Source organism: Pelodiscus sinensis, chromosome 1, assembly GCF_049634645.1.
Source record: "Pelodiscus sinensis isolate JC-2024 chromosome 1, ASM4963464v1, whole genome shotgun sequence".
Taxonomy (NCBI): Eukaryota; Metazoa; Chordata; order Testudines; family Trionychidae; genus Pelodiscus; species Pelodiscus sinensis.
Genome location: NC_134711.1, coordinates 12399902 through 12413075, shown reverse-complemented (window position 1 = coordinate 12413075; position 13174 = coordinate 12399902). Strand labels below are relative to the sequence as shown.

Sequence of the window (13174 nt, the reverse complement as noted above, 5' to 3'; positions counted from 1 at the left end):
GAGCGGCTCTGTCGGGTTTTACTTTGGAATTGCCCCCTCTCCTCCCGCTCCGACAGTGGTGGTGGTGACAACTGTACCAACAAGCGACCTGGAGGAGTCGGCAGTGCGGCCAGACTGGGGGCCCCATGCACCAGAGGCAATCCCGTGGGGGCAGGGAGGGGACCACAAGGCACATAGTGATGGGGAAATGGGAGGAAGAGTGGCTGGAAAATGCGCACCACCAGAAACCGGCCCAGCTAGCTGCTGGCAAAGCTCCAATGGTATTGCCTGCGTACTCTGGGGTGGGGGAGAATGCTGTGCTGCGTGAGAAGTAATGGCAGTGCATGGAGCAATTTATCAGTTACTTCTTCCCCACGAGTTGTGAATTGTCTGGTGGGGCTTTCCGGGATACATGGTTGGTGTAGATCTGGCAGTGAGGCTTGCATGCCAGTGAAAATCTGCACGTGTGCCACTTACGGCATGCCATAGGTTGCCGACACCTGGTCTAGAGAGAGTGCTTGGACCTGCCAGGAGTGCAGGGGACTGGATTTGATGGTCTCTTGAAGTTCCTTCCAGTTCTATGATTCTGTGATTCAATTCTACAGCATCTCCTCTCCCTCTGAAGTCATGGAGTGGGCAGGAAGTGGTGGTGTAAATTGTCATAGTTCCATTGAAATCTGTGTGTTGCTGACAATTTACCCAGATTAGTAAATTGGGTAAGGATGAGCTCCAGAGTGTGCCAGATGTAAAAGCTTGCATTTTAAAAATATATTGATGTACAATTTTTATATAATGCCTCCATAATGTTTTCATCATGCTTAATGCTATGGTACTATTCCAATTTCATAATGCAGTTCTGTTATGGAGAAATATTATCAGACAGATATTATGTTTCCGATAACTGTTGCCAACAGGACGTACAGATATCTAAACTTAACGAGCACTAAAGTTTCTTTTAAATCAGATATTGGGATTGTTTTGTTAAGGAATATTCCTACATTTCTGAAGGACTGTAATACTGCATGTATTGTTTATACTTGAATCTGGAGAAAATACAAAATCTGTTTGTGCAAGTCAAATGATGATATAAAATAGCTATTTCTAGTACAGGAAATATAACCTTTTTATTTATATAGGGTAATAGCAATATACAACTTTTGGCAATGGACTTAAATATGCTAATATTCCATTTGTTTTTTCATTTGACTATTCTCGAACATTTTGGTAGCTGAAGACTTATTCCAAAGACAAGGTTTTCTGTTATGTACAGCTCCTGGTTTTGCTGGATATGGTGCAGCTCTGTTTTTGCCGCCTATACAAATATTTCACATTCCTTTCCCTTTTTATTGCCTGTGTAATTGAGCCTATGTCATGAAACATTTTCTCCCTTCAAAAGAGATATCGATCTTATTTGTGGCAGCTTTTGAGCTGCTTTCTGTCTGTGAAACATGTCAGACAATGGGAGTCCTTAATCTAGTGTTCTGTTGTGTGTCTAGTCAGACTCTTGTAACATCTTTCAGTAATGAGGATATTCCTCTGTTTAAATCAAGCAGTAGTTTTGAGAGCAAAGTTAATTTATCTGAGTCTGTAAGGCCTGCAGGAAAGACTAAAATGAGGCCTGGTATCATTTTGCAGATTGTAGTATTGGAATGGCATGTAGACAAAGCTTCTGTTCAAATCAATTAAAAATCTTTGCTCACATCAATATCTTCCTATAGTTTGAGTGGTTGTGGTGGATCCCGGTATTTTTTCCATAGATCATTTGCTGGTTTATGAACCTTTCACTTGTTTGTTCGGGTTATTTGTGCTGGCTATTCTTCTAACTTTGCTTTCACAAATGTTCTCTCATCCCTTTTATCAACCTTTAAGTCAGGATTTCTGAGAGCTGTCCTAGTTGCTGGTTCTTTCAGACTGAGTGAGCACGTAGGGTGGTAGAGGTGCCCATGCTGTTAGATCCTGGAAATAAATCTCTCTCCTTCCTTAGTTTTATTCATTATCAAAGGGTATTTTGTTTAATAATACAGTGTTCAGGCCTTTGGCTATTTTGCTTATTCCATACATGATCCAGTTTTGTTTTGAATTCATCAAAAAGTTAGTATCATAAAGCATAGATTATGGAGCTTTCGTTAAGTACAGATGCTCAGTATCCTGCTGACCTTTCCCCACCTGTTCCCAACCCCAGGTGTGTTTTTAGAATATAGATTTGCTAGTACATTTTTCTCCAATGTATAGGTTAAGAAAATAGCTGATGGAAATAGATGAAGAAACAAGCAACAGCATTCTTATGAAACAGCAAAAATGCTAGTTATCAGAGTACACATGTACTGCAATATATATCACCTGATTAACAAGGATAATAGCAGGAAAATACATATGCTAAAATCTACACACAACTTGCATGTGCATGATTGTGCCTGAGACTGCAAGCTTTTTGTAGTTGGCACTGGTTCTGGTTGATGTGCATATTCGTTTTGCAGTGGTGAAAATTGTGTACATCTTGCCTTGTATAGTAGAGATGACAATTAAGTGATACATTTCCCTATCTTTGGGAACTTCTAACTTCGCCAATATTCTGTGTTTTTTAGCATGTTGTGTTTTTCTGTGGGAGCATCTGATCCTTTTGATTTTTTTAAAATGGGTGAAAAAATCAAATGGTCTGGTTTCACTTGTCTATTCCTAAACCTAAAGCTCGGATTATTTGATAATGTGCCTTTAAGTTAGGGGGTTCTGTTGCCCAAATAGCCTAAGGTTTACCCACATACCTTGTTCAGTAGCCTTTTAACACTGAAAATTTGAGTTAATATTAGTTTACCATCATTTGTGATTTTTAACTCCCTTTGGGGGAGGGATGTTTTTTAGCTGCTACTTAGATTATAATCATAATTCTTATCTGTTTCTTTGTATATGCAGTAACTTTCCATTTAATCTGTCTTGACTTCCAAAATATGCTAAATTAATAATAAAAATCCAATAGATATATTAGTGACTTACCTCTAGTTTGGTTTATAGTCAAGTTTTTATCCATATGAAATCACTACAAAACCAGTTACCAAACTGCATAAAATCTTTTTTTAAATTATGCTGCTATTATGTACTGTCTCATGCTTTCAGTTATGATACACTGAGATAATGGGTGAGAAGAAATGTAGCAGAGTAAGAGTCAGTCTAGATTTTCTGTGATTATAATAACATCAGGATCTTTAGATGCACAAGTACTACAGCGGTGAGGCTACATAAGAGTCTGTGAAGAGGAAAGTAAATAGATATGATTCATTCTTAACTTCCAGTCCATTTGTATTAAATCTATACTCTTAAAAATTTGCAATATCCTCATATTCCTGTGTGTGTGTGTGTGTGTGTGTGTGTGTGTGTGTGTGTAATATAAAAACTCAAACTACATAAACTCAGATATACTTTTATGTTAGTCATGTATTGGTCTGGTTCATATCTTTGAGTATGAGAATGAGAAATGTATTGCACTGGATATAAGAGCATGAGAATTATTTGATTAACTACTGACCTATTGTTTACTGTTCTAGTAGTGATCTTTCTATTGCTAACCAAACTAGCTATGGTTAGTTCAGAGGGATTTCTGCTTATTACAGAGCTGTTGAGATCTACTGTGGGTGATGCGCACGTGCTTGCTTAATCATATCAGCAAAAGGATACTACAGGTTGGACCTTGCTGGTCCAGCACCCTTGGGACCTGACTGGTCCCGAATGAGGGGATTTGCCAGACCATGGCTGGAACTGGAATTGTGCAACTGCTTGGCTCTGCAGCCAGGGCCAGAGCTGGAGCTCTGTGGCCAGAGACAGAACTCCCTGGCCGCTGCTGGGGCTGGAGATCCATGGCCGCTGCTGGGGCCACCATTCCCTGCTGTGCCGCTCATTCTCCCTCTTTTCCCCCCCACACACACTGGATTGCTGGTGCCCCCTATCATGCTCCTGACCCACCGCCAGCCCTCCCTGTTCCTCCTGGGCATTGTGGTCCAGGAACATCTGTAGTCCATGCCGGACCACGGATGTTGCCAGACCAGGGACTTCTGGTTAAGGGAGATACAACCTGTATTTTGTAGCTGTTGTACAAGAAATGCCATCATTTAAAAGCATTGTTTCCAGGAATGATTGGTACAGATATTCAGCTTGTTTTGGGAATGGGAGGAATGCTCCAGAATATCAACCATTTGTGTTCTTTATCGCCTTTTCTTTCCTCAAAGGATTCTACACTGGGCCAGAAATCTTGTGGCCAACAGAAGATTGGATGAGTCCCCACTGATCCAATCTTTATATCTTCTGATTCACACTGGACTTGGCCAGTATATGATAATTTTAGTGTTGCTTCCTGTAGCTTGAGTGCAGCAGCACATTTTAGAGGCAATGCCAAAAAGAACAGAAGAACGTGGTTGCTTTTAAGTGCTGTTGGATGGGCTGTGTAATAGGAAGGAGATGTACAAGTATTTCGTTGTGCCTTTCTCCCACATTTCTAGTTCTTTCTGCTCATCTTAGTGTAGCAACGTATCTATGGGGAATTTAATTTGTATTGCATACTTATAACTAGCATTAACAATATGTATTGGAATGACTGTGTACCGTACAGTATTTGTCACTGTAACCGAAAGCATTAAATCCTTTAAAAATGCACTTTTATACAATTTGTAAGTCATAATGCACAGCTAAGCAGAAAAAAAATGTTGATTACTTATTAGTTGTCTTAAATCTGTCCAAATGTAACAGTTATCAAAATACCTGACCTGAAGTCTGTTAGTCTGATACATAGTATTTTCCTGGTGTGGTGGTCTTATACTTGCATACCCATTAACTCAGGATGAGTCTGCACTACAATTAGGAGGCATGATTGCAGCTCCTTTAGGCATACTGGAGAGCGCTAGAGATCATACTTGGCTTGAGTAACAATAGCTGTTTAGCCATGGCAGCAGGCTCACCTCCTATTTGGACAGACCTGCCCATACCTGATTGCTGCTGTTGGAATTAAATCAGAGCTTGTTTTGGTTTTCACACATGATCTGCGCTCACATCTCCTGATTGTTGTGCAGGCTCTGTTACAGCCCCACAGGAAATGTTCAAAAATAATTGTACCTCATGTTTTCAGTGTTACTGATTTTTTCAGAATTGTATATTACTGGGCTATGTCGTCATCCCCGCCCCCTTTAGAAACTTTAACTTACTTCACATCAAGTTACACATGGACTCCTTTGGAAATAATTTTGTTTGAGAGCTTAGTGCTTCTGTACTGTGGCAGACTGACACCCTTCAGTTCTCTGCTCAAGAATAAGTAGAGCACAGGCAGCAGCAATGCAAGTTTCTCCAACTGTTGCTGCCATTGTGCATGCCGTGACGTAGAAGAGCCTCTTTCAGGAGTGAGAGGATAGTTCAGTCTCCGTATCTATACCCTTGGCCTCTCTGATAAGTTACAGATTGAAGTTCTCTAAAGTGGCACCCTTAGGACTTAACTGGTGCCATACTAGAAATTTTGCCAAACCATGGGAGATCAGTTTTGTCTAGCAGTATTACTAGGGTTACCAGATGGTCTCCCAAAAAATACTGAACACGCAGGCTAAAAATGTGTCAAGCAAAAAAAAAAAACAAAAACCACCACTGCCACAAACACACACGCTATGTTTAATACATAACTTTATTATAAACAGTCTTTATTCTACACCATCTCTGTGTAAAGAGGCTTAGAAGTAATTGTGCAAATGTGCATGCTTTTTTCATTGTTTTCTATTCCTCTAAAGCTAAGGCTATACAAGAATTTAGAAGAACTCCTTTTTATCCTGCAGCTGAAATGATTGTAGAGAACTCCCAGTGCCAATAGCACGCTGCCTCCCAGCCACTCCTCCCACCCCTGCTAGGCTTCTAGGCTTCTGAGGCACCCAGAGTGGTGATCGTGGCCCCGCTTTCCAGCTGGGACTCCCAGGCTGGAAGGCGGGGCCACCATCCGCACTGGGAGCCTGTGATTGTGCAGAAGCCTGGTGGGGGTAGGGAGAGTGGCTGGGAGTCCCAACCGCTCCCCCCGTCCCTGCTAGGCTTCTGACGCTCCCAGAGCGGCATTCGCTGTCCCGCCTCCAAGCTGGGACTCCCAGACTGGGAGGCGGGGCTGCGATCGGTGCTAGGAGTCTGTGATTGCGCAGAAGCCTGGCGAGAGTCCCAGCCACTCCTCCTACCCCCACCAGGCTTCTGCACAATCGTAGGCTCCTAGTGCTGATTGTGGCCCCGCCTCCCAGCCACTCCCCCCCACCCACGCCAGGTTTCTGTCCGGTGCGCAGCTGGAAAAATCAGAAAATACCAGACATTGCACGTGTGCAGTATTTTCTGTTTTTTTTAGCAGACAGAGTTCAAATACCAGACTATCCGGTAGAATACCGGACATCTGGCAACCTTAAGTATTACCAACACTTCCACTGCTTACTGGGCTCTTAGAAGACATTTAAAGGTATATTAGAGCTAAATAACAGCACAAAACACAGAGTCAAGACTGGTGGCTGTAAACAAACTGTATGGGACCGTAAGTTTCAGAGGGGTAGCTGAGTTAGTCTGTAACTGGAAAACCTTAATGAATTAGGAATGTAATAGTATAGTTCAGGGGTTCCCAAACTTTTTGAGATGGGGACCAATAAATCCATTCACGAGCTTTTGGAGGACTGGGAACAAATATTTGAATATTAATTAAGCAAATGATGAATATGCAAATGAGTTTCTGGACCTCCCAAAGCCCATCAGTGCCACCTTTCGCAAAACTTTTGATACGGTCACCCACAATATTCTTGCCAGAAAGTTAAGGGAATATGGATTGGATAAGTGGACTGTAAGATGGATAGAAAGCTGGCTAGACCAGGGTTTCCCAAACTTTTTACTTTAGTTGGAACCCATTTTTTAAGTACTGTTTTTTGCAGCCCAAAAATATAAATGCATATTAAGAAAAAGAAATGAAAAATGAATACATTTTCAATGTGTATTATTTATTCACAATAATAACAGTACATAACACAAATCTCAATTACAATTTAATCAGTAGAATTTTAACAGTTATAAAGTTTGTTTATAATTGAATGAGTTGAATACAAGTCATTTGTGTGCACTTTATAACTTTTAAATAACTAAAAAGAGAACTAATGGGAAGGGTGATGTTGTTTTGCATCACAGCAAATTTGTCAGGAGCAAAAGAAGAAAGTTTTATCATCAACTCTGGTTCAACATTCAGTCTGTTTCTATATTTATTTTTGAAGAAAACCAAAGATGAGAAACTAGTTTCACACTTATGTCATGACGAAAGGCATTAGGAATTTGACTTTCTCAAATAAATGTGAATATTCATTTCTACAGCTCAACCAAAAATCAATCAAGGAGAGTTTATCAAAGTTCTCTTTTAAGGCAGAGTCACAGGAAAGTTAAATTAATGAATCCACTTCTGATGCACTCAATTGTAGTATTTCTTCATTTTCGGTGTCAACAGTAAATGGGTTCTTAATCCACATTTTACTGGCGTCAATTGGAGGAAAATATTCATTTAAACTTGATGTTAGCCCCAAGAGGTGTTCTTGGATTGCTGCAGAAATCACATCTGAGATATTAGTTTCAGCATATCTTTCTTGTAATTCAGTTAAAGTACAAAAAGACTTAGTTTCTCTTGTTAACTCGCTGTGCCCATAAACGAAGTTTTTTAATTATCTCAACTTTTTCGTGAACTTTGAAAATATTAATTTTAGTGCCTTGTAAATTTAAACTTAAATCATTTAAAAGACAAAATGTCACATAAGTAAGCCACCATTGTTGAACAATCAAATTCATGAAACCTGTCTTTAAATGTAAATATAACATCTTTTGCTGATGGAGAGTGTTGCTCCAAGAACAATAAAACTTCATCCTTCTTTTCAAAGAGTCGTTTCGAAATTTTTCCTTTCGACAGCCATCGAACACAGTGTTGTAAGAGATGCTCATGTTCACTACCTAATTCGTTGCACAAAGCAGTAAAGATTCTGGAATTCAAAGGATGAGATTTTATATAATTTATAAACTTCACACATTCTTGAAGAGTGGAGCTCAAAAATGATGTCTCAGTTTTCACAGCTAGTGCCTCTCTGTGAATACCCCTGGGAACTATAGAAGAGTCGACTAACCAATAAAATGTCATGAGGTTTACTCGACTCTTCAATTAACCGATATTTAACATTCGTACGATGAATAGTCTAGCAGCACCTTTGAGACTAACAAAACATTTAGATGATTTTATGGGACCATGGGGAAACTTGGTCACGCCTCTGATAAGCGGGCATCCAGCTAACTAAAATCATGCTGGACCATGGGTGCGGCCAACCTAAAGAGGTTCAACCTGTACCAATGTTTTTCAGACAGACTGAACCTGCCAAAATATTTGCAGTATTACTACAGAGCTGCTTGTAATTATTATTTCCTTTTTCTTTTGATGATAATGTTTGATGCAGGGAAGGCCCTCACTCAGCTCAAGACTTTCTGGCTCTCTTGCATTTGTATTCTTTTTGCTTTTTTGTTTCTTTTTACAGTTCCATAGGAGAATTTATAAAGGAATTCCACTGCAGCTGAGAGGTGAAGTCTGGTGTTTACTACTCGATGTCCCTAAAATGAAAGAAGAAATGAAAGACTTTTATAATGTAAGTTTACAAAATTTCCCTTTAGAATTACCAATCATGCACTCTTAGATACTAGGCAATATTGAACCTATATTTTTTGAAATGTAGCAAAAGGAGTTGAAATTGTATTGAACTGTGTTTTCAACTGTGTAGCCAAAGAGAAACCCAGGCAGGCTCAGCATTTTATCCACTTATTTTTTGGTTTTGTAATTTATGTAGTTTTTCTGATTCCCTCTCTCCATCAGTCAACTAATTAAAGTGCAGTTCTACTGAGAAAAATGACTGCAAAAGTAGCATCATTTTGTTTAGCAGAATCTTTTACCAGTCCCCCTTTTAATTCAGTGTAAAAAGTAATTTTAGGGGTGTGTGTGTTGTGTGTGGCTTTTTCCCCTTGTATTGTTCATTTGTTTTTTATTCTTATTAACCAACAGAACTTTGGGGGAGTGAGCTACCACATGTGTGCATACTTATTTCAGAATTAATCCTTATTCTGAATTACCTTAGTTTACTTTGGAAATGGATTAAGCTAATTTGAAATAAGAACATCCAAACAATAAGAAATATAGTTCATCCATTTCAAATTCACCCTGCTTTAGTCTGGATTAATTTTCATGTGCAGACAAGGCCTAAAAGAACCCTTAAAGCCCTGTGTTAGAGAAGAAATAGGCGACCCAGGAGCGGATGGGGTAATAGGATCTGCTTTATTGCCTACGCATGTTTACCCCAGACATTCAACACAAGGTCTGAGTGGCAACAACCTGGTGCCTATTAAACCCTTTTATCTGTTTTAGTATGTTAATTCATGTCTATCACTAAAGCCTTATTTAGTAATGTTAACTCCCATAAAACAAATATTAATAAGCAAATTATGAATACAATTATACCCACCCCTAATTACTATTTATATAATTTCTAATTGAATCTACACTTTTATACTACAAACTAACAAGTTACAGAGATTACAAGGAATTTCACCCTGAAGAAATGTTATGCAGAGCCGATGAGGATAAGCAAGAGACATAATAGAGCAACTCCATACTTATCTGATTTCCCAGGTTACGGAAAAAAAAGAGAGAGAGAGAGAGAGAGCAAGTTCATATATATCAAAAGATAATACTGGTCTCAACCAGACCCTATCTTCTCAAACTACAAAAACAAAAGGAAAAAAGCATGTTTAAGGTAATGCTGTGGCTGAACCACTAATGCAAAAGGCCATTTCAAACCTATTAATTTTTACACAGCCCAAGTTTGTACACACCCTGTAAGTTTGATTTTTGCTTTGTAGAAAAAACATTCTAATCATTAGCCAGAAAGTAAGCTTGGAGCACTGAATCTCATTATCTTGCCCATATCTAGTAAAACTTTCACAGTGCTTCCCAATGTTTTCTTAGAACTGGAGACAGATTTCTTTAAAAAGAAAGTATAGTAGTAAATAAAAATATTTAGCTGTAAGTTTTAAAAACAAAACAATAATTGCAAGTTGTCTGACTCCAGAGGAGTTTCATGTATCTGAATGTTTGGTCAGAAGCAAAATAATAAAATCTAGCTTCAAGAATAACCAAGATGAATTAATTTAATTTTTGTAAAGCACTCTGCAAATGTTGATTACACCAAATCTTTGTTTGTTTGTGGTAATTACTACAATATCGAATTTACTGAATTTTGAGAACTTAAGAGAACAAGCACAATAAAAATAAAATTAGGCATCGTGGAGTGTGCTTTATTGATTTATTTTGACAGCTATAATTTAGTTTATTATAATTAGCATAATGTCTTAGCCAATATTTTAATAGAGTAAAGTACATTTCTGTAGATTTTTTGTTTTGTTTTTTGCTTGTAAACATATTTTAAGTCTTTGGCTTTTGAGATGAATTAGAGCTCTCTGTTGTTAAATCTTTGCTGAGAATTGGAGGTAGTAATTTTACATAACATATGGACAATTGAGGTTCTCCTGAATTCTCACAAGAATGAAAGTACCTATTTATAAATCTAACAGAATTTACAAGCTAGTCACTGAAATTAGTGGTGAGGGAACTTTGTACATAGAAAGTAAGCCTCGACCTAAGAATAACTTTTGATGCAAACATATTATGGTGGTTGCAACAACAATGTGTATATTCATATCACAATCCAATAATGTCACAACATCTCATAGCAAAAATGGCTTTCCACTGTCATTCCACGAATACTCAGTGTTCGCTGACCTGCTAACACCTAGATTCCTTAAGAGCATTGGGAATCTTCACTTTAGCCTGGGATCTTAACCTTGTTCTGAGTGCTTTGACTAGAACTCTCTTTGAATCTATAGTAACTTGCACTCTTTCAACTGTCCACACGAAGACAGCATTTCTAATTTCCAATACCTCAGCCAGCCACATAGGAGAAATAGCAACACCGATGGCACGTCCACAATGCACCTTTTTTAAAAGACAAAGTAATTCTGAAGCTGCGTTTCCAATTTCTCTCTAAAGTTGTCTCCGCTTTCCATATGAATCAATAGACTCACTTTCCTGTCTCCCCTCCCTCACATTCATGGCATCAGGGAGGTAATTCTGCATATGCTACATGTTAGAAGTAGGGATGTTAACATGTGTTTATTTTTGTAGATGTGTAACCACTGAAATTTTACAGTGGTTACACGTTTACATGCAGGGGCCAGATGGGAGTCAGTGCTCGTGGGGAGCCGGCTTTTAAGACGGCTCCCCATGAGCATCAGCTCCTGCCTCTCTTTCCCCACCTCCCCTGCACTGCTGCCTCGATATCAGAGGGCCTTCCTCCTCCCCGCCCTGTTGCCTGTGTGTGTGTGTGTGTGTATGTGTGGCGGGGGGAGGGGCAAGGGAGGGGAAGGCAGCACCGCAGAAGCTGGATTCATGCACATACAGGCTTCTGCCTGCCCTCCATTCCCCCATTGCTGCCTCTGTGGGAGACAGCAGCATGGGGGAAGGCAGAGGCAGCTCTACAGGAGCTGGCATGTGCAGGGAGCCAGTTTATAAGCTGGATTCCAACATGCACTGGCACCTGCCTCTGATACAGAGGCAGCTTGTTGGGGAGGAGGGCCTGTGTGTAACCATTAGGGTTAACCGAAGAGGCCCAGGCTCATCCGTTAATCATGTAAATGGTTACACGTTCACATCCCTAGTTAGAAGAGCACTAGCATTCTACTTGGGAAGGACTGAGGGCTTCAAGAAGTCCCCTAAACTCTTCCTTTTGCTCATGGAAAAATCCAAATGCTTCACAGTATTGATTCCAGCACTTGCCAAACAAGTTTAAGGTTGTATTAGTCATGATTATAAAGGACGCAGCCTTCTTCCTCTATGTACAGTTCATATGCACTCCATGAGATCAATTTCTACCTTGTTCAGTCACATTCCTTAAAGATGTCCCTATCTTGGAAATTGGCAGAGCAGCAACTGGGGCTTCTGCCCATATTTCTGCACCAAAAAACTAAACATTCTTCATAAAAATAAACAAAGTCTGCACATATTATTTTGAATAAATACGTAGGCTCCAGCATTGTGGGGAGCACAGAGCACTGGCTGCATAGAGTTGGGAGATCACCCTGCAGACACCCTACCATTATCTGGACAAGGATTTGGCAGTGAGGCTGCGCTTGACATTGATATAGCATATGTTGGGCCTGCTTCAGAAAAACCCCAGGGCTCTGCCTCTCTCCGCAAGGTGTGGTCAGGCAAGCTCAGTCCAACAGAATCCAAGTGTAGAGGGGTTTGGTGTGGCTTGAGAGGGTTCTGCGTGGAGCAGTCTGGGTACAAGTGACTCAATGAAGGGTCTTGAAAAATCTGGAGGCATAGGGAGCTCGTTGGGGTTATTTGAGGTCCAGGGGAAATGAGACTCGGAAGGTGGCTCATGCTCAGCAGGAGGACCATGAATGTTGGGGGGAGGAGGGCAACTCAGCGGGGAAGTCCAACTGCAGAGGGAGTGGGGCTTGATGTGGTGCAGCTGGTTGGGCTCAGTGGGCTGCAGGAGGGGTGGGCTCATCAGCACAGGATTTAAATGAGCCTACTTAATGAGAGAGCCCTAGTTGGTGCTGCCACTGAGGGAATTCCATATGCTGGGCTTTTAGCACTCAATTCTCCATCCCATCCTGTTCACCATCCCACCCCCCTTCTCCACTGCCCCTGCCCATTTTCTTCTCCCTTCACTGACACATCCGCCCCCTCCCCACACACACATTTTCCCCATCCCCATTGCCCATCCCTACCCCAGGCACTCATTGTTATAACAGAAAACAGGATGGCTCCCAGCAAACAGAAGAGGAGCACAACTAGCACCAGAACCCAAATGGCATAGTCTAAACATCACCTGTGAATGCAGAAAAGGGGGACAGCGCAGTGGCACACAACCCCTCATGCCTTCCTATGCCTTGCCTCTGTTGGGTTGGGGGTAAAACAGTGTGCCCAAAGGTGTCCCCACCCCACATGGCTTCCCTTTGCTTTCCCATCATTTTCTGTAGTAAGCATATAAGTTCACAATTTACAGATGTTTTTGTCCACTAATAAATTCTGTGGCCTTAAGTAGTTTATCTTCCTATTGTAGATGTCAACAGAATT

At 40.5% G+C, this 13174-nt stretch overlaps 1 protein-coding gene across 13 annotated transcripts in view; it reads left to right on the top strand.

Annotated features, from left to right (window-relative positions):
• USP6NL (USP6 N-terminal like) overlaps window positions 1–13174 on the top strand; it is a 239654-nt gene that overhangs the window by 171783 nt on the left and 54697 nt on the right. For all 13 annotated transcript variants that reach the window (XM_075907624.1, XM_006130656.4, XM_075907816.1 and 10 more), the window contains one exon: window positions 8520–8627. In XM_075907624.1, the coding sequence (XP_075763739.1) occupies window positions 8520–8627 (108 nt within the window). The remainder of the gene's footprint in view (window positions 1–8519; window positions 8628–13174) is intronic.